General features: G+C 40.7%; 1 protein-coding gene across 3 annotated transcripts in view; it reads right to left on the reverse strand.

Moving 5' to 3' along the window:
• Positions 1-5,258: 5,258 nt before the first annotated feature.
• Positions 5,259-26,795, reverse strand: part of PCBD2 (pterin-4 alpha-carbinolamine dehydratase 2) — a 51,176-nt gene continuing 29,639 nt past the window's right edge. For all 3 annotated transcript variants that reach the window (XM_045075487.1, XM_045075488.1, XM_045075489.1), the window contains exons 3-4: positions 6,749-6,829; positions 5,259-5,510 (exon numbers count right to left, since the gene is read on the reverse strand). In XM_045075487.1, the coding sequence (XP_044931422.1) occupies positions 5,415-5,510; positions 6,749-6,829 (177 nt within the window). In that variant the 3' untranslated portion in view covers positions 5,259-5,414. The remainder of the gene's footprint in view (positions 5,511-6,748; positions 6,830-26,795) is intronic.

The raw sequence follows: 26,795 nt of genomic DNA on the forward strand, positions 1-26,795 counted from the left end.
ATGTTACTATTCCTGGTAGGAAAACACTCTTGTAGGCAACCAATACACTAAACTAGGAAAAACATCCTATTTATTCAATTTCTGCATTTAAAATCATCAACAGTGAAGCGTTAAGAATCACTTCAACTCATAGCCCCAAGATTCAAACTTTAGCCTCATCGTCCCACTTTACATTCTGTCCCCCAGGGATCAGCTCCTCCTGTACCTCCTCCTGCCTCCTTTGGTCATATGGGCCCTAATGCCTTCTGGGCTCATGCCCCAACATCCCCAAAGCAGACTCCTGGAGCAGCTGCTGGGAGAAAGCCTGAATTAGTCCTTCACCTGAATCTGGTTCCACCTGCCCCAGTACATCAATGTCTACTCAAGTTGGGGGACACAGAAGGCCCTTGGTGGGTGTATGCTGTAGAATTATACAAGTGAATGGCACTAGAGACCCTCATGCTCGCTGAGCATGGTGAGAGTCCATCTCCGGGAACCCCAATGGTCTACTTCCATGCCTTCCCTCATGGAGCATCAAAGCACTCTTTGGGGGAGAAATAGAGAGGAGATTAAGGATGTAAAGAATTCTTTCACGATGCTTGGAGGGATGAGGAAAGATGGCCAGCTGGAAGCAGCAGAGAGAAGTCCAGTTGTTGTTAGAATACCCCACAAGCACAGCTAAGCACAGCTCAATGTGGTTTCTGAAGTCACCGATGAACACATCAGTCTGGGAATGGAACTCCAGCTGTGACTACAATCAGATGTGACAAGCTTCTTCAGGACCTACTGAAATCATCCATCTTTTCTCACAGATAAGTGGACACAACAGGCACCCTGTGATATGAAGCCAAAGGGGGCACCTCCTCTGCCCTTTCAGCAGCAACTCACACTGTGCTCACCGTGGGTGTCACCAGTGCAGCCCAGCTGCACACAGAGGGGGACATCAGCAGTCAGCCGGCATGGCAGCTTGGTGACTCAAGTCTTCAGCTAAGAGTCATGTCTTTACTTGTCCCAAGAACCGGCACTGGAACAGAAACCTCACATATTATAGCCAAACCCTCATATAGCTCTTGGTATTTTGCAGGAAATTCCACAAAATTGAAAGTCCCAGAGTTCAACTGGTCTATTTTTGAACACTGGATGAGAGAGCATAGAGACCGCTGTGTACTTCCACCAGTCCTGCAGGACAGTAATGGGAGTCAGTTTGGGTTCAAACACAATATACATGCTACTGCTTTCTGTCTAGAGCAAAAACATCAAGAACCATGCTTATTCTGTTTATCCAAAGATTTCCTTACTCCTATCAATGCCAAAAAGTAACCACTACTTTTACAACGTTAACTTCAATCTAGAAAAGGGAACTGTCAAACATGCCGGCAAGCTGGTTTGTTACTCAGGAAGGTCTTCCAAGGGGTCATAGTTCATGTCTATGGAACTCCTCTCTCCTCCAGAGTTTCTTTAGAAAGAAAAGAAAGGGAAACCAAAGCTTACTGCATCAGAAAACCACTGCTGTCGCACAAAGATTTAGAATAGAAAGGAACCTGGGAGCCTCCAACTTTGACAGTGTCTTTTGAGGCTGAAATGTCAGTTACTTGAACAGAGTCTGGAAGTTCATTCTGTTGGAATTTACCCCGGTTAGTACTCCCACAGCCTTCTACTGTAGGGGCTCTGGTGGTCTACAGTCAGGTCTGTGAGTTCCAGCAGATGCAACAACCCTTAACAAAGACCTTATGTCAAACCCTCGTGTAGTTGCTAATTAGTAAATGCATTCCCGGGTCTTCAGCACTGCAATTACAAGCCAAATCCTGCTCTCTCTGCTGTACTAATATGTGGTGTATGTCCCAGTCAACAAGCTGAGCCCCTCATGCTTACATTCAAAATAAGGGGAAAGGTTTCAGGGTACAGTGAAACAAGCTCAGTGACACCAAAGGGAACAAACAAGTCTGGAAGGTGGAATATTCTACAGGACACCTGATCCCGTTTTTACAGTAAGTCAATGACATGGGGGACAGGGAGGAAGAAAGGGGAGCTTGCTCACTCTAGATTGAACAAAGAGACTAGACGTGATGGGTGGACTTCATGTGGATCCTGATTAGAACAAAAATACTGTCCAGATGCACTCCTGACCTTCAAGAAAATGATTTTGTCTGGGTGTTAGATGATACCAAGGAAATCATGGTTAATTTTGTTACAAGGTGAAATAATGGCATTATGGTTTATACAGGAAAATGACCATATTTTCTAAAGATATTTACTGAGGGATGTAAGGACATGCTATCTAGGATTTTAAATGTTAAAGCTATTTTGCCTCTTTTAAATGCTTTAGCAAAGAAAAGAGAAATGGAGACTTATGTGAAGTAACTGATGTAAAATCTTGATAATTGTTAAATCTGAGTACATAATGGTTTAATGTACCATTCACTTTATTTTTAAATATGTTTTAAGTTTGTTCGTGTTTAAAAATTCATGTGAGGGGGGCCTGGGTGACTCAGCTGGTTAACTGGCTACCTTCGGCTCCGGTCATGATCTCAGGGTCCTGCAATCAAGTTCCAAGTCAGGTTCCCTGCTCAGCACAGAGCCTGCTTCTACCACTCCCTCCGCCCCTCCCCACAGCTTATGCTCGCTCTCTCTCAAAAAAAGAAAATCTTTACAAAAATAAAATAATAGAGACACCTGGGTGGCTCAGTTGGTTAAGCAGCTGCCTTCGGCTCAGGTCATGATCCCAGCGTCATACGATCGAGTCCCACATCGGGCTCCTTGCTCAGCAGGGAGCCTGCTTCTCCCTCTGCCTCTGCCTGCCACTCTGTCTGCCTGTGCTCCCTCTCTCTCTCTGACAAATAAATAAATAAAATCTTTTAAAATAATAATAAAAAAATAAAAATTCATGTGAAAAAATTAAAGCACTGAACTAAAAATCTCTGGTAAATAAAATGTATAAAAGTCCCCAAATCTATAATATAGAAAAGAGTTTATAAAAACACAAGGCAGGGTACCTGGCTGGCTCTGTTGGAAGAACATATGACTCTTGATCTCAGGGTTTTGAGTTTGAGCCCCAAGTTGGGTGCAGAGATTACTTAAAAAATAAAATCTTAGGGACGCCTGGGTGGCTCAGTTGGTTAAGCAGCTGCCTTTGGCTCAGATCATGATCCCAGCGTCCTGGGATTGAGTCCCACATCGGCTCCTTGCTCAGCAGGGAGCCTGCTTCTCCCTCTGCCTGTGCCGGCCATTCTGCCTGCCTGTGCTAGCTCTTTCTCTCCCCCCCCCCTCTCTCTGATAAATAAAATCTTTTAAAAAGATAAAATAAAATAAAATCTTAAAAAAAAAAGTTTTGCTTTTTCCTCTAAACAAATTTCTAAGAAGCACCAATGATGCATCTCCTGGCAGTCACAGAAACTGGGCGGCTCTTGTCCCTCTTCATATGGAGGGTGTACTCCATATCCACAGGGTAAACTGACCCAGCCAACAGACCCAGCCAAGAACTGGCTTTGGAGAGCTCAGACTCCCTGTCCCATTTCCATATGATTTCTCTGACTGGGGCCCCGGTTGGGTAGGGAGGGGAATGTTTGCTTGTTTTAACATATGGATTTTTCTGGTCTCTGAAACAAGGTGAGTTACACAGAGATGATCTCTGTTTAATCCTGGTACCATAATGCTTCAAGAGATTAACACACCTTCTTTGGACAAATATATATATATTTATATATGTATTTATTCTTTAAATTTATATTCTAATCTTATTACTAAGTACATTCCATGGGGTGCCTGGATGGCTTAGGTGGCTAAGCATTTGCCTTTGGTTCGGGTCATGATCTCAGGGACCTGGGATCCAGCCCTGCGTCGGGCTCCCCGCTGGGCAGGGAGTCTGCCTCTCCCTCTGCCCCTCCCCCCGCTCATACTTTTCCTCTCTCTCAAATAAATTAAGTAAAATATTTCAAAAATTAAATTAAGTTTTAAAAAAGATTAATACAATCCTGGGGCACCTGGGTGACTCAGTTGGCAGAGTGTCTGACTCTTGGTTCTGGCTCAGGTCATGATCTCATGGTCATGAAATCAAGCCCCACATCAGGCTCCGCACTCAGTGTAGAGTCTGCTTCAGATTCTGTCTCCCTCTCTTTCTCTCTCTCTAAAACAAATAAATAAAATCTTTAAAAATAATAAGTACATTCCTGAGTTTCTTCAAAGAAACACTGGCATTTTAATTTTTAAGTAACAGATTACTTTATATTCCATTTTACTCCTATCAGTGACACACAGAATATAAATAGAGCTCATTACGGGATAAAAACTCAGTATCTTCTTTTTTTTTTTTGACTTTTTTATTCATTTATTTGACAGAGACGAGAAATCACAAGTAGGCAGAAGTAGGCAGAGAGAGAGGGGAAAGCAGGCTCCCCGCTGAGCAGAGAGCCCAATGTGGGGCTCGATCCCAGGACCCTGGGATCATGACCTGAGCCGAAGGCAGAGGCTTAACCCACTGAGCCACCCAGGCACCCTGAAAACTCAGGAGCTTCTAACTTAGTGGCCATGTAGACCCTCAGTTCAGGAGTTACAAACTGCATATGATTTTTTAAAATGACCCTTAGGAAAAAAAAGAAAAAAATGACCCTTAGGGCACCTGGGTGGCTCAGTCAGTTGGGCGACTGCCTTTGGCTTGGGTAATGATTCCAGGGTCCTGGGATTGAGTCCCATATCAGGCTCCCACTGCTCTGTGGGGAGCCTGCTTCTCCCTCTTCTTTTGCCTGCTACTTCCCATATTGTGCTCTCTCTGTCAAATAAATAAATACAATCTTAAAAAAAAAAAAAATGACCCTTAGTTCCTCCTAATGCAGAGTGTCAAATAATGATCTGGCAAGTTGGTCACTGTGATGGTGAATCCTTATATTGCCCCAGAGGCCACTGTTTTCTCCTTCAACTCCCTCTCTGAAAAAGATAAAACAAGATAGCTTACCAATTTTCTGTGACTTTTGTAATCTAACTACTTAAAAAGCAGCTACACTCCAAATCAACTTCAGCATCGTAAGAATTGTTATAGCTGTGTTAAAACCCTTTACCTACAGAGTTCACCATTCTTCTTCTACTTTCTAATTATTCTCCAACACAATGTATTGGTAAAGTCACCATCATCACTTGAATTTCTGGGTTATAAAATGTGTGCATACTCCCTCATCCCAATTTCTGGGCTTTAAGAATGCTATTTCTCCCGCTGAATATTACTAATGTAATTCCCTGAGTTGGTTTACCTTATATATATGATTAGAAATAATGAGAAATCCTCAGGCTCAAATTTAAATCATTTTGTAATTAAGAACTGATTGTACAAAACACTGTTCAAAAGATGAGCTTAAACTGACAAGCGAATTTGTTCATGTGAACTTCCTTCCACATACATGATGGCTAAGACGTGCACCGGGTTTGACACGCATTTTAGAAAAAAATCACACAGAAGCGGCTGCTTTTTCAATAAACTTGGCCAGTTTCACATCTCTCTTGGTCAGTCCACCATAGTCGTGCGACGTTAGGGTTATCTGCACCTAAGAAACACAGAAGCAGCTGCAATTCATGGTTCTCATCTTGGGTGGTTCAGAAATCAATCTATTCTTCAACATTCACATCTGACAACTGGGGAGATTAAATGATTTACAAAATACTACGTTATGAATAAGTACAGCATTTCCAAAACCTAATGAACTCCAGGTACACAGTCTGCTTCAGGCTGGGCCCAGCACCTGCCCAGGGACAAAAAGGCCCTCTCATGTGAAGGACAATTCAGCGGCCTGAATCTGAAATCTTGTCTCAAAAAAAAAAAAAAAAAAAAAAAGAGAGAGAGAGAAAGAGAGAGGCTAAGGTTTCATTTTAACTCCCATTACTTTAATTACATGACTATTTTCAGGCCACTGAGAAAGACCAAGCTATCAAATGTAGTATCTTAGCAACTACATTCAGAAAAGCCCATTTCTAAATTAGGGAAGTGGGTCGGAGGTGGGGTGGAGGAAAACACTGTGGCTTCTTGAAAAATCAATTAAAAAGCACAAGCAAAATTATGGACAAAGAGAGGCAAGTAGGAAGGAAAAGTTTATCATGGTACCTGCATATTCTGAACTATTCCAATAAATCACAAGTACATCAGGGAATGTTCTCTTTTTCAAAGAGACTTTTTAAAGAGAAAACAGAACCACACAGAAATCTAGATGACAAGATTATTTCAAATGGCATATGACCATAAAGGCAAGGACATTTGGGGTGGGAGTGGGGGAGACCATGATTCTTCTTACTGAGCCCCCTTAAAAACTACTTAAAATTTTTTTAGCCTGCTCTTTGTCCTAAGAAGGCCAGTTCCTATTTAGAATGTAGAATTTAATAAACAGTTGTTTTTAAAGCACAGTTCTTGAGCATAATTATTTCAGTAAGGTAAATAAGGCTGTATCTCTCTTATTTGCTACCATAACTTTCAAAAATTTATCTTAGGAGGGTTTAACATGTATCTACATTTTAATTCAGGAGCCTCACTTGGCCCAAATGGCTCATATTAGTTCCAGTAGATGACAGGCATGAAAATAAAGAGTTTGGTCACTGATGTCTTGAGCAGATTGGAAAATTTGTTACTAATTTGCAATCATACCCAGGGATCCTTGAGGAAAGAGTAAGAGATGCTTTCCTAAGCACTACTGATCACACTTGACACATGGCTGCTCTATGAGGATAACAAGGAAGAACAAAGTTTCTCAAACTCCATAGCTCAGGTGATCCCCAAATAAGGCAATTTAGTTACCTTGTTGTACACATTGAACCATTCCGGGTGATGATTCATCTTCTCGGCTTGCAGGGCGACTCGGGACATGAAGCCAAATGCCTGCACGAGACAAAGCTGAAAGTGATTAGTGGCACTGCCTTCTACTCTGGACCTGCGAGCAAGAGAGAGAGACCAGAACAATCCAGCCAGATAAAGACAAGGCTCAGATCCTTAGGGAAACCTGGAGAAATCCAATAGGAAGGGGACTGCTCTCCACAGAGCTGGGGTAACGGTGTAGCAGGACCGTGACCTGCTGCTCAATGGTGAAAAACAATCAGGCTCAAATAAACAAACCAGGAAATTGGTCTCACCCAGTGACCTGTCTGGACTATTTAATTGTCCTCAGGACAAGACTTGCCAAAATAGCACAGGAGTAATTTCCCTTCAACCAAGTGCCCTGGATCTCACTACCTGGCCCCAAATCTTAGGGGCTACTTTTCATGTATCCCCACTCCCTTTGTGTTTGGTTGTTGGCTTGCTAACTAACACATCAATCCCAAGACCATGGGAAAAAAATCTTACTGAACAACATCTCCCATCCCAGCTCCCAGACAGGACAGAAGGGGATAAGAGACTTTTTTTTTTTTTACATCTAGAGTCAAACAGGGAAGTCTGCCTTGCCTGCTCAGGGTCTCCTTGCTATTGTCCCCATGCCCTGTGGAACAGGAAGCCTTCGCTCCTCCCCGAGCAGAGAATGGAGGACTCAGGCACACACCTAACTGTGGACCTGTAGGGCTCTATCTTCATCCACAGAGAAAGTACAAACCTAATTTTGCTAATCAGAAGGCAAACTTGTCCCGAGAGTATGAAAAGCTTTTTCTCTTTTGCTTGCTTTCCAATTTTTATGAAGGTAATTGCAAACAATAGGAGAGTCTGTCTCTACTGTGTCCAGAAGGCAGAAATACTTGGTGAGACTCTAAGGTAATGGTACAGTAACTACAAATTTACAGTGGAATTCACAGGGCAGTAACCACTGTAGCCACATAAATAAATATTTAACTTCACAACCCCTATCCAGAAAAGCTGGAGTGATGGTAGTTGAACTGTTTTCTGAATCACCAAATTGACATTAGAGCACATTTCCAAGTTAAGAATGAGAGGTATGGAAGACGCCATTTTAAACCATTCTATGTTATTCATAATGGTTCTTATGTCAGAATAATTTTATTTAGGAAAAAGACTCTCATTTTGGTCTTTAATTAAAGGCATAAAGGTTTTTCCCTGTCAGGATAAGGAAGAATATTCAAGTAAAATCCATGTATGGAATTATCAGTGGAAAACAATATTCACCCCCCCTTCCTCTTCTCATCTCATATTCTGATCTCTAGATTGTGTTAAATGTGAAAGTCATTTAATTATTCAGAGTTAACCTGCATTAAACTATGTATAATGAGAATTTTTTAGTCTATTTGCCTCTAGTGCCTTATTCTTGTTTAGCTTTAAGACTTCCAAAAAAGTTAACCACAATCTCTGAGAAAGGGTAATAGAGTCATTAAGGGCATAGGCTTTTGAGCCAGGAAGGCCTGAATTCAAATTCCCATGTCGTGTGAGCCTCAGTTCTCTGTTCAGTAAACTGAAGATAATAATAAAAAGCTCATGCATTCATCCTAATAAAAAATGAGATGGGGATATAAAAGCACTTAGCATAGCACTTGGCCCAGAGTAAGAGACCAGTAGTGGCAGATACTGCTACCATATGCTGCTCTGGCGAGGCTGCACAAGGTATATGCATCACACACACTGTCACAAAATGTAACGATAGGTGAAAAGCCCTAATAAAATAGCCTTAAGATTCTAAGACTCCAGTTGCTGTCTCCCAGAAGAATGGTGCTTTCCTATCCCACATGCCATAAATACTCAAACCCACACACCAGACAGAGATCACACACTACAAGGTAACACCCTGATGCACGCTGCCTGGGGAAAACACCTTAATGATAAGATATTAGGTGGGCAAAGTCAGTCATTACCCAAGTTCTATGGTCACAATTTGTTTGAACTATGCAATCCTAAAGGTCCAAAGTGAGGCTTGGCATCCCTTACTATTTCTCAAGAACCAAGTGGATCAAGGGGATGATTTGAACAGAGTCAGAAGTGTTCCTCAAAGCTTTGATTACCAGCATGCTATCAGCACGTTAGCAAAATCTACTCTATCACAGATAGGGCTTAAAAGAGAACACTCCTGAGCCTGGGTGGCTCAGGCACTTAAGCATCCAACACTTGATCTCAACTCAGGTCTCGATCTCTCGGTGCTGAGTTTGAGCCCTACAAATGGGCTCCACACTCAGCGTGGAGCCTACTTAGAGAGAGAGGGAGAACAGCCACATCCGAAGAGTTACACTGATCAAAGAAAAACCCTGGGCGCCTGGGTGGCTCGGTCCATTAAGCATCTGCCTTTGGCTCAGGTCATGATCCGAGGGTCCTGGGAATGAGACCCACATCGGCTCCCTGCTCAGTGGGGAGCCTGCCTCTCCTCTTCCTCTGCCTCCCACTCTAATAAATATTATTAGCTCTCTCTCTAATAAATAAAATAAAATAAAATAGCCTTCTATCATATCTACATAAAATGTAAAAAGAAAAAAAAAGATACTTTCAAAGATCCTCCAAACTTATGTATTCCTCAGCTTTACATATTTCCCTTCAACTGTCATCTACACTTGCATTTAACAAAATACCATAAGCCTAATAAACCACTTACACAGGATCTACTCCTAATTCTCCCCAAGGGAAAGAACACTTGCTCCTGCTCTGGGCGCAGGGAGAAAATTTCATAATCCTTCTTCCATATAACAGAACTAAATAGTCCCCAAAATATTCATTTTTAAATCCACAAATTAAAAACATTCACAACAAAACACATTCAAATTAAAGTATAAGTATTTCTGCAAGGAACTGAAATGAGAGGATAGGAGAGGGAAAAAAGCAAAACCTCAACAGGGAATTTTGATTATCTGACATTAATAAAGAAAGAATATTACTTAACAGCAAAACTGGCAGATAGTGAAAAGCATCTGTCCCTTCTTTCCAAGATTTCTTTTTTACAGCCCTAGCTACTTGTTCTCAGGAAGCCAGTTGGAACCTACAGGCCTTAAGCTAGCTAAGACTCCAGGCTTTCTAAAACCATGTCATCAATGAAAACTGCAAAGAGTCTGAGGCAGAATACACACCACTAACAATCCAGCAAGAAGCTGAGGGGCCAGGACTAATAGACAAAATGAAGCAGAAGTCAGCAAGAGTTTATAAGAATTAGGAAATAAGTAGAGAACACAAAGTACATCTAATATACATGTAACTTTAGTGAATAAGAGAACAAACACAGAAAGAAATGAGATACATAATTCAAAAATTTTTTCTAGAAATAAGATATTTCAATCTATAGATTGGAAGAATTCAACCATTTCTAGACATCCTAGTGAAGTTAGGGAATTTGAAGATTAAAAAATCCTTATGGCATTTAGTCAAAAAAATCAATTCACCTACAAGGAATGAAAATAATGCGGCGGACTTCAAACTTCCACATACCAGCACTGAACAAAAGAAGTCAGAGAAACAGTGCCTATAAAGACTTTAGGAAATCAAAGTGCAAAGAATTTTATACCCAGCTAAACTGTTTTCAAAACTACTACAAGAGACATAATTTTTAAAAGACATTAATTCAGGAAATAATTCCCCTTCATCCCTACTAAGGAAACTTTTTTTTTCCCCCAAAGATTTTATTTATTTATTTGACAGACAAGAGATCTCAAGTAGGCAGAGGCAGGCGGTGGAGGAGGGGGAGCGGAAACAGACTCCCCACCCGGTAGAGAGCCCGATGCAGGGCTCCATCCCAGGACCCATCATGACCTGAGCTGAAGGCAGAGGTTTTAATGTACTAAGCCACCCAGGCACCCCAAGGAAACTTTTACTAAAGGATGAAATACAGGTAACTAGAGATGGATGGAGCAACAATATAAAAGTTATCAGCAATGAACAATTCACTCAGGTCTAGGATTATACTTAAAACAATGTGGGGATTGTAGTCACTGAATAGAATGCAAATGTTATGAACTATTAAAAGATGTGGGAAAAAAAAAGAGAAGAAATGGGGATGGTAGATGAAAGTTTAAAAAGCCTGAAAGCTATAAGATCCAAAGCATATTTCAAGGTGTAAAACTAAGCACTAGAACTAAAAATATAGTAACAAAACTGCATGGTGAAGGGAAAGTAAGAGAAAGTATGAGTTTAATTTTGACACTGCTTAGTGGGGAGACCACTATCTAAAGAAATGTTATCTAAAGAAACAAGATTAAGTTTACCTTGTAGAATTATAGGTATAACAGCATCCGCAAAATTCACAATTAGGTCAAAGAAAGCACAATTAAAATGAAGCAAACAAAGCACAGCCAGGGCACCTGGATGGCTCAGTAGGTTAAGCATCTGCCTTCAGCACAGATCATGATCCCAGGATCCTGGAATCCAGTCCCACATCAGGCTCTGTGCTCAGCAGGGAGTCTGCCTCTCCCTCTGCTCCTCTGCCTCCCACTGCTCATGTTCTCTCTCTCACTCTCTTGCTAAGTAAATAAATTTTTTAAATCCTAAAAAAAAAAAAAAGAATAGAAAACACAATTTCACATCATGATTTCAATTTAGGGAGGAAAAAAAAGCATATGGATTCTGTCATGTTTTACAAGACCAAACATCTTTTCAATCAATATATGTAAAGATCCATATTCCAACTGATTAAAATAAAACTTGGGATGCCTGGCTGGCCCAGTCAGTAGAGCATGCAACTCTTGATCTCAGGCTTGTGAGTTCAAGCCCCATGTTGGGTATGGAGATTAAGCAAATAAAACTTTAAAGAGAAAAACAGAAGAAGAAGAGGTAACTTTACACGGATCACAAAGCAAAACTCAACTGCTGAAAATAAAAAGACACAGGCAAATGTAAAAAAATTTTTTTAACTTATAAAAGTATATCCACAATGAAAACTGAATAATTCTGAGTATCTATACTGCAAGTAACACAGCATCAAAATCAATGAGGCAGAAATGACAGGAAATATAAGACAAACAGAAACATTCATAGTAGAAACTTTAATTTCCATTTCTTAACCCATGGCACAGTAACCAAACAAAATCAAGAATATGGACTACTTATCATTTAAAAGGCAGATCCAACTGGGGCGCCTGGGTGGCTCAGTGGGTTAAAGCCTCTGCCTTTAGCTCAGGTCATGATCCCAGAGTCCTGGGATCGAGCCCTGCATCAGGCTTTCTGCTCAGCAGGGAGCCTGCTTCCCGCCACCCCTCCCCCCCGCCTGCCTCTCTGCCTACTTATGATCTCTGTCAAATAAATAAAATCTTTAAGAAAAAAAAAAAAAGGGGGCGCCTGGGTGGCTCAGTGGGTTAAGCCGCTGCCTTCGGCTCGGGTCATGATCTCGTGGTCCTGGGATCGAGTCCCGCATCAGGCTCTCTGCTCAGCGGGGAGCCTGCTTCCCTCTCTCTTCCCTCTCTCTCTCTGCCTGCCTCTCCATCTACTTGTGATTTCTCTCTGTCAAATAAATAAATAAAATCTTTAAAAAAAAAAAAAAGAAAAAAAAAGGTAGATCCAACTATATACTTTCAACTCTCAGCAATAAGACAATATCTTTTTAAATATCTACTCGACATTCACAGACACTGAACACATATTGGCCCACAAAGAAAATCTCAATTTCAAAAAGAAGAAATAGTGCTGACAACATTCTCAGTTAAAATTAAAAACAAAACAAAACAAAGCAAAAGTAGCAAAAAAAAAAAAAAGTACTACCTGGAAAAGTTCTTTTTTTTTAATATTTTTAAAAAGCTTTTACTTATTTATTTGATAAAGAGAAAGAACTCACAAGTAGACAGAGCAGCAGGCTGAGATAGGGGGAAGCAGGCTCCCCGCCAAGAAGAGAGCCCGACGCGGGACTGGATCCCAGGACCCCAAGACCATGACCCGACCCAAAGGCAGAGGCTTAACCCACTGAGCTACCCAGGCGCCCCCCTGGAAAAGTTCCTAAATCCTTCTTTTAAAGTCTTAATTCAGAGAAGAAATCAAAACCTAAACTGAATAGAAATTAATCATGTATGCAGGACATACAGGACACACATAAAGTAATAATCAGAATAAATACCCTTAAATACTTAAATTAAGAACATGAAAGAAAATAAATAAATAAAAATAAACTTAGGGAGAACAAGAATGAATATAAATAATGAGAACAGCAGATGTAAATGAACAGGAAAGAAAAAAATGGCAGAACCAATAAATCCAAAGGTTGAAATAATTATGTAACAGAAAATTGGTTACTCCATTTAAAGACAAACAAAAGGCAGGTAGAAAAAGCACAGATAAATCAAAGAGAAAATGAGAATAGAGAAGTAACTACAGATAAAAGAAATTTCAAAACATTAAAAAAAATTTTTAAACAAATGCAATATTTATACAAATAAATTTCAAAACATAAGTAAAATAGTTCTATAAAAATTATCCAAAAAATTTATCAAAACTGACCCCAGAAAAGAAAATCATAAACAGGAGTGACACCAAAAAGTAACAGTTTCTAGTCATTTCACAGAGAAATTCTACAAAACCTTGAAGGCAGAGTTAACTCTACACGAATTCAACTGTTCCAGAGCAGAGAAAAAGACAGACATTTTCAAATTAGTTTTATAAACTACCATAACACTATCCCCAAATTCCCTCAAAGATAGCATGTAACAATGAAAGTACAGGTTGTTTCATATTAAGTGAAATCTTAATAAACAAAAACCAACAATACACTAAAAAAGCAAAGTACCATGAGCAAATGGGATTTATTCTAAGAATGCAAGGAACATTCAATATAAGGAATATATTGATATAACTCACATATCAATAAATCAAAAGAAAAATTATATAATGAGTTCCATAAATCCTGAAAAGATATTTGATAAATTCAATATTTCTTATTTATTAAATCTCTTATAAAATAAGAATTTATGGGCCTCTCTTTTTTGTGGTTATCAACTGTTTTCTTTATTTTTAACAAGTAAGGAGTACAAAAATTGCTTTATATTTGGAGGGTTATAAAGGAGCATGTAACCACAGCATCAAAATATACATTCCAAAATTGGCTACATGGATAATCATGACTGTTCATAAAAGCAGCAGATAGGAAGAATCCAAGTTGGACACCTCTTTAAATAGAATATATTCTCAGCCCAAAAGGTAATATTATTCTTAAAAGGAAAACACTAGACGATTCCTATTAAAGAATTAAAAAAAAAAAAAAAGCCTTTTATCCAAACAATAACTAAGCAGAAAAATATCTTCGAAGAAAATTCCATCTAAAGTGGCTCCTAAAATTATCTAGGAGTAAATTTAGTAAGACATATATGAATTCTACAGGCAGAAGACTTTAAAACACTACGAAATAACAGGTAGTTCTTATTACTTTAAAATTTTTCTCTGTATGGCAATAAAAACCAACAAAAAAAATTAAAAGACAAACAACAAGCAGGATTTCCTGTACATATTTCCTTGGCATATAAAGAACTCCCACAAATTAATAAGAAAAAGATCAACCACCAAATTTTTAAATGGCCAAAGGAGATAAAAGGTGACAAATGGGAGCAAATGGTTCTTAAACATAAAAACTGCTCAGACTCATACATGATAAAAGAAGCACAAATTAATACTTTTACATCAACTATACCTCAGGAAAGCTGCACAGGGTGGGAAACTAAGTTAAACCTATCAGTTTGGTAAAGATCAAAAAGTCTGATAATATTGCAGGAGAAAAAGCACTTATACATCATTACTCTGGAAGAGAATTTGACAATATCCACCAAAATAAAAAATGTCTGTGCCAGAGGTGCCTGGGTGGCTCAGCTGGATATGCATATGCCTTTGGCTCAGGTCATGATCTCAGGGTTCTGGGATAGAGCTCTGCTCGGTCCCTACCGGTCTGCTTCTCCCTGTGCCCCTCCCCTGGCTCTTGCTCACGCCTTCTCTTTCTCCGAAATAAACAAAATCTTTAAAAAAAAAAACAACAAAAACGCCTGTGCCTTTCAGCTACATAATCTCTCTTTTAGGAATTAGTCCTGCAGGCACATTTACACCTGAATTACAAGCCTGGTCACCGCAGCGGCACCAGGGTGGCAAATCGGTTGAGCCTCTGACTCTTGGTTTCGGCTCTGGTAGTGATCTCAAGATCAGGAGGTCGAGCCCCATGTGGGGCTCCACAAACAGCACAGCTGGGATTCTCTGCCTCTTCCTCTGCCCTTCCCCCCACACCCCCACCCTCTCTCATGGTCTCTCTCTAAAATTAAAATATCATTTTAAAAAATGGGTCACTGCAGGGGCACCTGGGTGGCTCAGTGGGTTAAGCCTCTGCCTTCGACTCAGGTCAGGATCCCAATGTCCTAGGATCGAGTCCCGCATCGGGCACCTTGCTCGGCGGGGAGCCTGCCCCTCTTCACCTCTGGCTGCCTCTCTGACTGCTTGCGCGCCCCCACGTTCTCTCTCACTGTGACAAATAAATAAATAAAATCTTTAAAAATTTAAAAAATGAGTCAATACAGCACAGCTTGTAAGGGCCCCAGATTTGAAAAAGCCAAAGGATCATCAGTAAGAAACTGATTAAATACAGGATGGTCCATTTATCACAGGAATACTATGTAGCCATTAAGAAGAATGAAGAAACTATTTGCTAGGAAGACCTCCAAGATATATTACTAAATGAAAAACAAATGCATAACAATAGTCTGTGCATTGTAAAAAGGAGAGGACACTATATGCTTTAATATCTCCGCAACCACGTATGAGAGATCGGTAACTGGGAGCGACAGTGGCTGGAGAGAGGAAACTGGGTGGTTGAGATCAGGGACCACAAAGGACTTACTATACTCTTTGGTGCCTCTGAATGTGCCACTAAATACCTGTCCTACTTTTAAAAATTAGTTAGGGAAAAAAACAAAGATGGCATGCAAATGAAGATCTCACTCTAAGGGGAACAGAGATATTACAATGTACGTAACCTGGTTCATATTAAAATATTTTGGCTGATGTTAACTTCTTAACATACGCCTACCTGCTTAGGTGGGTTTTTAGTGCCAATTTACAGCATAGTTTGTCCGTGAGCCATGTTCTGCTGAGCCACGGCCATTTCAAACAAACATATGGCCAACAAATAACATATAATGGCTGATAATAGTTTCAGTCTTTCCTCTATTGCAAATTACAAACATTTTATGAACAAGTCAATGAATGCATGATGAAGTATGACTTTTTAAGTCACTCTGCCATGTTAAGGAATGTAAGCATTACAATCATGGTAAATTGGGCCAATGAAGTTTGTCATTTGGAAATCTCCAAACCATCAGCAATTAAAAGATTTTTCCATGAACCCCAAATTAAGTATTCCTAGGAAACTTTAACTTCTCTTAAAGTTCCTTTTGTTTCATTTTATTCCATGAAAATATGAAAGACTATCAGATGCACAAAACCAAAACAAAAACCATGTATCAATCTGTGAAATGTTTAACAGCACCCTGAATTTAAAACGCAGCTTCAGTCCAAATAGCATGTATGGCTTATTAAAGTTCTAAGACTTTAACTTCTAGCACATATTTACAATACGAATCTTTCATTACTCCCAGCAATTCTCTTTGATATAAGTTCTTTAAGTCTGCTGCCTTTTATATTTTGATTATAGACTCTTTTAATTATGCACTAAAAAAGAACATAGCTCCCACTAAGAAAATGAGCACCAGTGACTCCAAAGTAATTTCCCCAGTACAATCTCCATTAAGCCTCTAAATACTTCCTTTACTAATTCAATGAATTAGAACTCCATTGTTTATGAATCACCTTTATGTTTGTAGGCCTATAACTCTTCTTTTATAAAACACAACTGCTATGGAAGGAAATGATATTTACATCTGATTAGAAATAAAAACACTATTACATAAATCAGCTTGGGCATTTCTTCACGTCTTGAAACATGATCGGCAATTTAGTCTAATTGGTGATCAAGGAAACTATCTTGTGATCAATTAAAGTAATTACCAGATTCCGGCAATACAACCTACCTTAATTTCAGCTAGAGTCTGCACTTCTTCAACTTTAATTAAAAATAATGAAAATTATTAAGCAAAATGCACGGCAAGATCATTGCCAAGCACGCACATGTCATAGGACAGGACCTTCCCGTTGGTGACTGATCGATCACACAAACACTGCTTGGTACACCAAGGAAAGGCATACTTTGCCCCAGAATATTACATGACTCACCACGACTTTCTCATGGAAAACAGTTAACCGTTCCAGCCACTGCAAAGGGAACATAAGATACTAATTTGCCTGCAACAGAAGAATACTCTTGCGTAGGAACTCAAGAACTGTGAGGAACAGACCCAACCAAAGATGGAGTTGTTCTGTGCATTTCCTCTCCAGAATATCACTCGTGTTTTGGGCACACTGGTCAACTGCAGAAACGGTAGGGTCAGAGACAGAGACTGAAACATCCTAGCGCTGCTATTATTCCTAGCTATGTGACCTCAGAAAGCTCACTTAACATTTGAAATTATCCTGACTTTCCTAACATGTAAAAATGTAAAAATGGAGTATGTACCAGGCATTCCATCAGGAGCTCAGTTAATGCTAGTGATTATCATCATGAACAACACTTTAATTCTATAGCGTCTGAAGCCTGGACAGGAAGAATTCCCTTCCAAACCCAGCAGAACCACCATTCAAGACCAAAGAAATCCACCCCTGCAAGGATGAGAAAATCCGAAACATGCTAAAAACTGTTTCTCTAAGTGGGTATCCTCACAGAAAGACTTCCAGTGGAAATGGTAATTTGACAGTGAGCATCTGCAGCCAAGCAGGTGACTCCTGTGTCCCTGAGGAGTCAGACTAAATACCTTACCTGAGGACCACCCCCTAGGCTGTCCAGTATGTGTGTCTGGGGACAGTCACTACTCCCACTAATCCCAGGCCCCAGATCTAGCTGCCACCTCCTTGATGCACTGCAGAGCGGGACATCTCCAATAACTCAAGCCAAGAATATCCGGCTCGGATCTTAAAACTGGCTTCCCCAGGGCACTAGAGACAATGCCCACAAGGTAGGAAACAAGCAGCTGGCTCCACTGTGCCCTAGGCTAACCCAGCGCCCCTTCCGCTGCTGGTAGTAAGTACACTACCTGTGAGGCAGCACGCTCACTTCTACACACAGCCCTCAAAAGCTGTGCTCACAGGACCGTAACATTCCAGAGCCTTACAGAAAAGAAGTTCTTAAGTCACCATTTTTGGCAATTACCATAATATCCCAAACAGCCATATGGAAAAATAAGATAGCTTTTAGCTAATTACATGGTACTACCTTCAACATACACTGTTAAATGAAGCAAGGTGCAGAACAGTTTTCTTTTGCAGAACAAGGACTTATAATTACATAAGTAAATTCCCCCTGAATTCCCAGGCCAGGAAGACTAGTTTTTGGCGGAATAGACGCCTACTAGTATCCATTCTTCTCCAGGCAGCAGAGTTGAATCAACATCAACCCCTCTACCCACAATTTTACCTAAGAGCCCATCATTTCTGTTCCATTGTTAGGGAAAGTCCTCTAATTAGATAGATATCATCTATCTGATGTGTGCCCAAGAAGCATTATGGACAAGACGATCACAGACTAAGAATATCTTATCCCTGAAAAGACACAACTCATTTCTGAATTCCTCTGCACCTAAGTGTAAAGTACATTTTCCCACATCAACAGCTGCTACTATGGAGCATACCAACAGCTCTGACTGATGAGCTCCTTCTAAAATTTCTCACGATCCTTCAGTTTTGCTCTCTGGGATTCAGCACCTTTCACCAATTTCCTGTCTGTCTTTTCCCTCTAAAGCTGAGTGAAACACGGGTTTCAAAAACACTCCAACAGGAATCCACCAGAGAAGCCATTTACGTGGAGTTCCCTAACGTCCAGTAACTTCTGATGCCTCCCTGTTCCCTATAGTTGCCCACCACGGCCAGCCAGCCACTTGGGAAATGTCCTGCTGGAGGCTGTCTTTCCTAATCAGCTGATAATCCTTGTTCATTAGCTTTCAGGGGTCTCATGAGGTGAGAGGTATGGCAAAGACCCCCAGAGTTTTTTGTTTTGCTTTAGCAAATTAGAATTTATGAATTAAATTCTTAAATAATAAGAATTTATGCTCCTTGGCATTGTCGTCATTATAAAGTTTATAAAAATTCACACTTTTATAGAAAAATACTCTTAGGCTTCAACGTTATAAGTCCAAACCACTAAGATATATGGACTATCTGGCCAAAGACATTTTTAGAAATCAAATAATAGGCAAAATGGCAGTGTTCTCCCGATCTTTGCTTCTTTACATTCAGCTGGCTCCTCTTAGGAGATGCAATTAGATGCAACTAGTGCTCACACTGTGAAATTCCAGTATATATCTGACATGAACTTGTTCTGCCCTATTCTTGTACCTAAGTTTCAAAAGACAGAGAGAAGGCTAAAAAGCTTCTGCTCCAACTGGAGTATTTTAAATTAAACTGCAAGTCAAGATCCGCCAGCAATAATTAAAAGGGTTGAGGAAGAGAAAAAGGGCTCAGAGCAGAAAGAATACCCACTCCCGCAGCACAGGGCGGGGAGAGTGGGACTCCAGGAAAAAAAAAATTTTTTTTAAAGAACAAAGCAATACCTAATTTGGCTGAATTGTACAAAAAAATACATGTTCTACAAGCAGTACACATTTTGTAAAGCAGAGCCTCATGTCACTTTGCATCACAAAATATCTGAATGTATAAAGAGGTCTGTCACAACAGCAACAAATTCCTACTTAGTCTTTCCTCTGCTTCCTTCTAAATGGGATCAATCCTCCTTTTAACAGTTTTTCAATAGAGTTTTGGCAACATGCGCCAATATTTTCTGTGGGAAAACTACATCACCCAAAAATCCTCAAGCCTGATCAGACATCCTGATAATTTGGCAGAGGACCTCCAGTGATAGATGGCTGCAATGCATCACCTCAACCAAACAGTCTGCCGGAACCCTTTCTCAGAAAACAGTGCCAATGCAGAAGCAGCCGGTGAGGAAAGAGATCCATCTCCTAAGTAGTCTGTATTTATTTGTTTCAATGTGCACACATAGGTTGTGAACTTGGAAAGGTCCCTGAACCTGTCAGAGTCTTCAGACACTGAGCTAAAGCAAACCACAAATATATTAAGAATTTATCCTCAACCTGTTATGAAGAGGCTTAAGGAGAAACCTTCCTATGGTTAATGGATTGAAACTAGGGACTTATTCATTTCTGTGTTTTAAACCCTATTACTAAAGAATTAAAGAACAAACTCCGTGCTGGAGACACACACAGAGTAAAATAGACTTAGCACTTACCCTGCTTTTGGTATCAAAAGACTCAGAAGGTCTGGCGGATGGTGTCATCTCATCCTGAAAAGTTCTAATCCCAGCTCTGTCTTGTTCTATGGTCTGCAAATCCTAAACCTTGCTCACCTCCCCTCATCCCTGTAAATCAGAGACTGCACTACTTCATATCACTGTGCAAGATCTCATAAAAACACACAGAGTGCTCTGCATGCTACTGTGAGACACCAAAAAGGTTCCAATCTGCTTGAATCCTACACAAAGTAATTTTATGCCATTTTTTTTTTTCCGAATCTAGAGGATTTGCTCTGTGTGGCCAAATCAACTAAGTTGCATCCTCGACACAAATGAAAACATTTAAGTGTCTGTGATAAAAATTCACCGAGTAGGCTAGTAATTTAGGAAACAGTAACAAACAGAAGAAACATTTAAAAGAACAAATGCTAACTTAGGTCAATTCTTTCTGCCATACTCCTATATAAATTATCTTAGCTTCGGCTGTTGATCAAGTTGGGCTTTTTTGGGTTTGGGGTACTTTTTTTTTAAATCATTCATAATACCCTGAGTTGGGGCGGGGTGGGGGGGGCGGCTTGTTTTCCTGGATGCATCTAAATGGGCAAGTTTGTTTTCCCTCTTGAGAAGGCTCCCATTTAGTTCCAGCCCAGAGGGGCTGCCGTCTCTGTGCACGTGAGGGCTGACCGGCAGGCAGCACACAGCAAAGCCCCATCTCTGCACCAAGCCCCCGCACACTCACTTGCAATCCCAGCAGAGGAAAAGAACTGGCTCTAAAACCCCAGGACAAAGAAAGCAGAGAGATACTGATGCAGTGGAAGCGCTGTGCCATTTGAAGCAATTCCTAAAGAGAAAGTTCTTCTCTTTCGTTCTTATAAGTTTATTATTTCATACCTTATGCAAATCATACTTTATATATTAGGCAGTAATATTTTAGAAATACTCAAGTCAAATTAAAGGCTTCAATAGCCTTGCCAAAAGCACTGTGATTTTCCTATAAAAAAATTATTCCAATTTGTTGATCTTACATAGGATGAAACATACTGTAACAATCTTCATAATTTATGTCCTGTTGGGACACAATGATTTAAAGTAACATAATACAGAGCCGCATCATGGCTAATCTAAACCACCTGACCAGATAAACACCAGCTTCCCTTCTCTCTTCAGCAAGGGCATTTCTGTTTATTGTCATATCATTTCCTCATTCTAGGAACATGCAGAATAAAGGCAGCCAACCTGCATTTCAGTGGAAGGCTAAGCTGGCCTCTCCCATGTCGGGAGGTTTGTGCACACACAGGTACCAGTACAATGTCAAGGGCTTACAAGACAGAAAACAATCCAGGAATTCCACCCTCAAAATCATTTACAGCGAAGCAAATATGGATTCAACCAGTACAATCTGGACCAGGTGTGGTGTTATAAACCACAATCTTCAGGTTTAGGTTTTTTTTGTTTTTTTTTTTTAAAGTCACTGAAGAGGTAATTCTTTCAAACAAATTATGGGGCTTACTATGAGCCAAATTTTTATAAATGTTTCAATCATGCCTCTTGCTATGTGCACAGGCACTCATGATCTGATTAACTAAACTGGAACGCCCAAATTAACCAATGTCTTTTTGGGGCAAGGCATCTTGGTGGAAGAGAAAGACAAAGAGCCCCCACAGCAGGACCTCAGCCATTTCTGGTGCAGACTGCAAACTGCGAGGTTTCTCCAGGGCCCAAATCCCTTCAACCCTTCTCACAGATGCAAACCTTACTGGGCAGAGCGAGCCTTTTCAGGGGGACTTAAGGGAAGGGTTTAAAGTTTCAGTCGTGAAAGAAAAAGTGCAGGAACACATGTGCATTCAACAGATAACAATTCCCTGAAAATATTTTAAAACAAAACAAAACGCCTGTCTGACCAAATTTTTATAAACTTGGTTAGGGAAGAGGAAAACAAACAATTGTTTAAGGATGGTTTCAAATACTGCTCTCCGCTATTACTGAGAATTTTCAAAGGTTTTCATGCTCCATTGGAAACAGCTCTGCTTCACAAGCTGTTCTTGCCTGTCCTGCCAAAGAAATGGTCTGATACACTTTATTGCAAGTTTATCGATTTGCTTACCCAGGCAAATATATATAATTATCTCTGCCTTTCAAGACTGGGGTACAATAGGATTCCTCCACTGAAAGCAGGGAGATGATTAAAAACCAATGGGAGGAGATGGGTTAGCAGACATGAGGCACATGCATCCCCACCCAGCCCCACGGCAGTGGACACTGCGACACCCTGACCCAGTGCCACCAGTCCCAGATCACACACAACCTGAGCCAACCTGACCAGAGCTGTCCCTCACGGAGATGGGTATGGGAATGGACACAGCAAGCAGATACATTTTTGGCACAACCTAGAGCCCTCTGATTTGTGAAATTCAACAGAAAATATACTTTGTGAAATCAAACAGAAAGTAGCCTTTTTCAGACAACAGACATTCAGTAACTTGGGCTTGAATTTAACACTGTGCATATCTGTACAAATTTAAGGTGACCAATTATAAACCTTTACTGTTACTGATGGCATTATCAGTTAGCACTAACCAACAGTGAGTTCTGGTAAAAAGTGGTCTCTCGCCCTAAGGCACTCACACCTTGGACTGAGAGCCCACTTGCTAATTCTTGTTTTCAGTATGTTTGCACTGTATGTACATCGCCCTACACTTCCCGAACCACTTCAAAATCAGCTCACGTGGCTCTGAGGCCAGGACGACTTAGGTCGCTATGGATTTCTCCAGCCTCATGCAAAAAATAGGTTTCTCTGACGATGAAGAGCCTTGTCGATGAGCTACAATGTGACTGTCCCCAAGCCCTGACTTCTCACAATCCTGTACATTAACTTTGTTAAGAATCTGTACCCCAGAGAGGAATCCCAGCAATTGCATTTTTAGATGTCTACCCTAAGGAAGCTCGCACATCTGTACACAAGGAGACACAAGGATGCGTGTTATAGAACTGACAGTAATAATGAGCAGTGCCAAGAATCAAAATGTCCATCAGTAGGGGAATGGATAAACTTGGTCAACTTATTCACAATTTTATTTGATTTTCAGAGGAACAGAAGATTTAAAAACAATCTACTAGGGATATCTGAGTGGCTCAGTCAGTTAAGGGTCCTGGGATCGAGCCCCGCATCAGGCTCCCTGCATAGTGAGGAGCCTGCTTCTCCCTCTGCCTGCCAACCCCCCTGCTTGTGCTCCCTCTGTCTCTAACAAATAAATAAATACAATCTTTTTACAAAATAAAAATAAAATAAAACAAAGAACCATCTACTATATGAAAAGCGGTGTAACGCATGGAGGGAGTATTAGTCTAGGAACCCAAAATCTGGGCTCTGTACCCAAGCCTTGAGCAAGCTACATGGCCTGCTGGGTTAAGACTCCATCTGGACACAAGGAGGTGAGGTGTACCAATCACAGATCACAGTGCCTTCACACACACAGTAACGCTCCATTAAAAAGAAGAGCAGCTAATAACTATAGCAGGTTGATCGTTCCTATTTTACAGAAGAGAGAATTGAGGCTCCAAGAGGGTAAGTCACATGCCCAGAGTCACACATCTCACAAAAGGTGAGGCTGGGATTCGAATGCAAGTACGTCCAACTCCAAAGCCTCCATGTGTATGTTTAGGACAAATCCCTGATGGTTATACTTTTTCCATTTCTCTCCTTTACCTAAAAGCTAATTAGAGCAAAAACCAGTTTTCTATAGTTTCTGTTTTCTAAGTGTAACTACAAGGGAAAAATTAAACGTAACAGAAACTTTAGAAAAAGGAAAAACTATTAAATTTTTTTTTCCTGTGCCTTTTCCCCCTCAACTGTCATGATACTGTGTACCTTGAACTTTCTTATAACATTAAAACAACCTACTGATTTTTCAGTTACCCCCATGGTCTTATTTCTTTTTAGAAGCCACACAATCTCAGAGAGAATGGGTAATCTTCTCTTTGAGAAACTATTTCAGGTACATGGCTCAAGCATGTAGGAGAGAGACAGGGACACCAAATAGCTCTTTTTAAGCCAGGCCTTCTGAACATTAAGACTCTTTGAATTCTCTACCAATACACTGTGGAGTTCTAAGAGCAAAACCGGAAGAGTAACTATATAATTTGGGGTCTGTGGAATGAATGAGAAGTCTTTCTTTAAATCCTTTTTTTCGGGGCGCCTGGGTGGCTCAGTGGGTTAAGCCTCTGCCTTCCGCTCAGGCCATGATCCCAGAGTCCTGGGATCAAGCCCCACATCGGGCTCTCTGCTCAGCAGGGAGCCTGCCTCCTCCTCCTCTCTCTCTCTCTCTCTCTCTCTCTGTCAAATAAATAAATAAATAAATAAATAAATCCTTTTTCTCAGCGCCCAGTGACAACATTAGATAACATGATAAAGTCCTATTTAGCTGAGCACCTATTAAAACAACCAATTAGCTCAGGTACTGTGCCAAACCCATGAGAAACTGAACCTGTAAAAACAAAAACTCCACCCACCAAACTTGAAACGACAGGGACGTTGTCATCCAATCTTCCAATCTGCAGAGAGTCTGCACTGTGGAAAGATTCCCAGAATTTCTATGGGACCCAAGTTCTTATCCTCGGATACTTCTTCCAGCCACACACGTGCCTGGGGCATGCCACCCAATCTTCATGCCCAGCTACCCTATTTGTTCAGGAGAGGACCACTCGCTAATGGGCTGTGGAAAGGAGGAGTCAGCATGCGTAACTGCAGTTATGTATTTCTGTCTCTAGTGCTTAGAGAAAAGAGTACAGATCTCAGATGATCTGTGTCTTAGGCTTTCAAAATTATGATGCTGGTAGACCATCATCATAAGGTCAAAGTCTCCATTACCCCATGGGTCCGCCTAATCTTCCTCAGGCACCAAGGGCAAATCTGGGGGACATGCCTGCCCTGGTGTTCTGAGATGTATTCTTCATGGAAACCTTGACAATTGTAAGCAGCTCCAAATCCAAACACAAAAGAATATGGAGAGTGTGCAGGAGGTCAGAAGTAAATTCAGGGTGGTTCTGAAAGATGTGGAGCATCCAGAGAGTCACGTTTCATGAGACCAACAGGGTTGAGGCCAGCAAGGACAGCAGCGGTTACCTGGCCCTAATCCCCAAGGCTCAGAAAAGGATGCCTTGCAATTTCGAGTTTGAATTAATTTTCTTTACAAAAGAGATGTTCTGCTTTAACTTTAAATCCTTCTGGGGGCGCTTGGGTGGCTCATCATTAAGCATTTGCCTTCAGCCCAGGTCATGATCCCAGATGCCTGGGATAGAGCCCCAGGCTCAGTGGGGAGCCTGCTTCTCCTTCTCCCCACACTTCCCCTGCTTGTGTTCCTGCTTCCCTTTCTCACTCTGTCTCTCTCTGTCAAATAAATTTTTTAAATTAAAAAAAAAAAAAAAGTTAAAAAAAAAATCCTTCTGAGCCCTGCAGAATGTTATGGAAAAGTGCCTGAGTCATCCTGTGACACAGGAAGTCCAGAAACTGAGAAGGGAAACGTGTGCTTGAAGTACAAACCTAGCATGCCCACCTTGAATACTTACTCCTTCCCCCCCCAGCCTTGGCTTCCCTACCATGGCAGGAAGGGGGCAGACCAAGGATGGCAGGGTTCCTCCCACTGGGTGATGTGATGACCAGAATACAGAGATAAGTGATGTATTCCTTGATGATTTAAAAAAAAGATTATTCTCAGAGCACAGATTTGGGGTCTCCCTAAGCCAGCAAACATGCTATTTTAGAAGGTTTGTTTCTTCATGTTACTTTGGGAAGAATCTAGAGTTTTTTTTTCTGGCATAAATGACCTATTTGGGACCTCAGAAGTGTTTTTACAAGATTTGGTAAAACTTTGAGGTAGTTAAGTATCCAAGTTATCTTTCAGTTCCATATATTGGGAGAGTAGACCACAAGTCATAATGATCTGTCCCAGCCTTTCCAGAAAGAGTACTTGTGAACCTTCTTACATGTTTCATCTGTTGCCTTCCTTACATGCAATGAAGGTTTGGGGCCTGGAGATTGTGTCTACATGTGGTGGAGGCAGGATAGGATTTTAGCAGTCTCTGCTTTTTGGCACAGACTGAGGTGAGGCATTACTCTTTCTCCTGAATGCCTCAAGATTTCAGCTAAAACCCCCTCAAAGACGATGAAGGTTCCTAGGACTCAGATGACCCACACACGTTACATGGGCATAACAGGTTATGGATATAAAGTTCTAAAATTTCCACAATCTCAGGGAAAAAAAAAAACCTGAATGGTAGAAAATCAGTGACTGGGGGCACCTGGGTGGCTCTGTGGGTTGAGGCCTCTGTCCTTGGCTCAGGTCATGATCTTGGGGTCCTGGGATGAGCCCTGCATTGAGCTCTCTGCCCAGCAGGGAGCCTGCTTCCCTCTCACTCTCTGCCCGCCTCTCTGCCTACTTGTAATCTCTGTCAAATAAATAAATAAACTCTTTTTAAAAAGTTAAAAAAAAAAAAAAGAAAGAAAAAATCAACGATTGTATCAAGATAAGCTTATAATAAAGTTAGAAATCTTGTCTGGCCACTGTCCATACACCACTTTCTAAGAAAGCAGAACAATATCGACCAATGAGAGAGAAATTTCTAAGTTAG

The sequence above is a fragment of the Mustela putorius genome, unplaced genomic scaffold, assembly GCF_011764305.1.
Source record: "Mustela putorius furo isolate JIRA1106 unplaced genomic scaffold, ASM1176430v1.1 tig00000145_pilon_pilon_pilon, whole genome shotgun sequence".
In the NCBI taxonomy this organism is placed as follows: domain Eukaryota; kingdom Metazoa; phylum Chordata; class Mammalia; order Carnivora; family Mustelidae; genus Mustela; species Mustela putorius.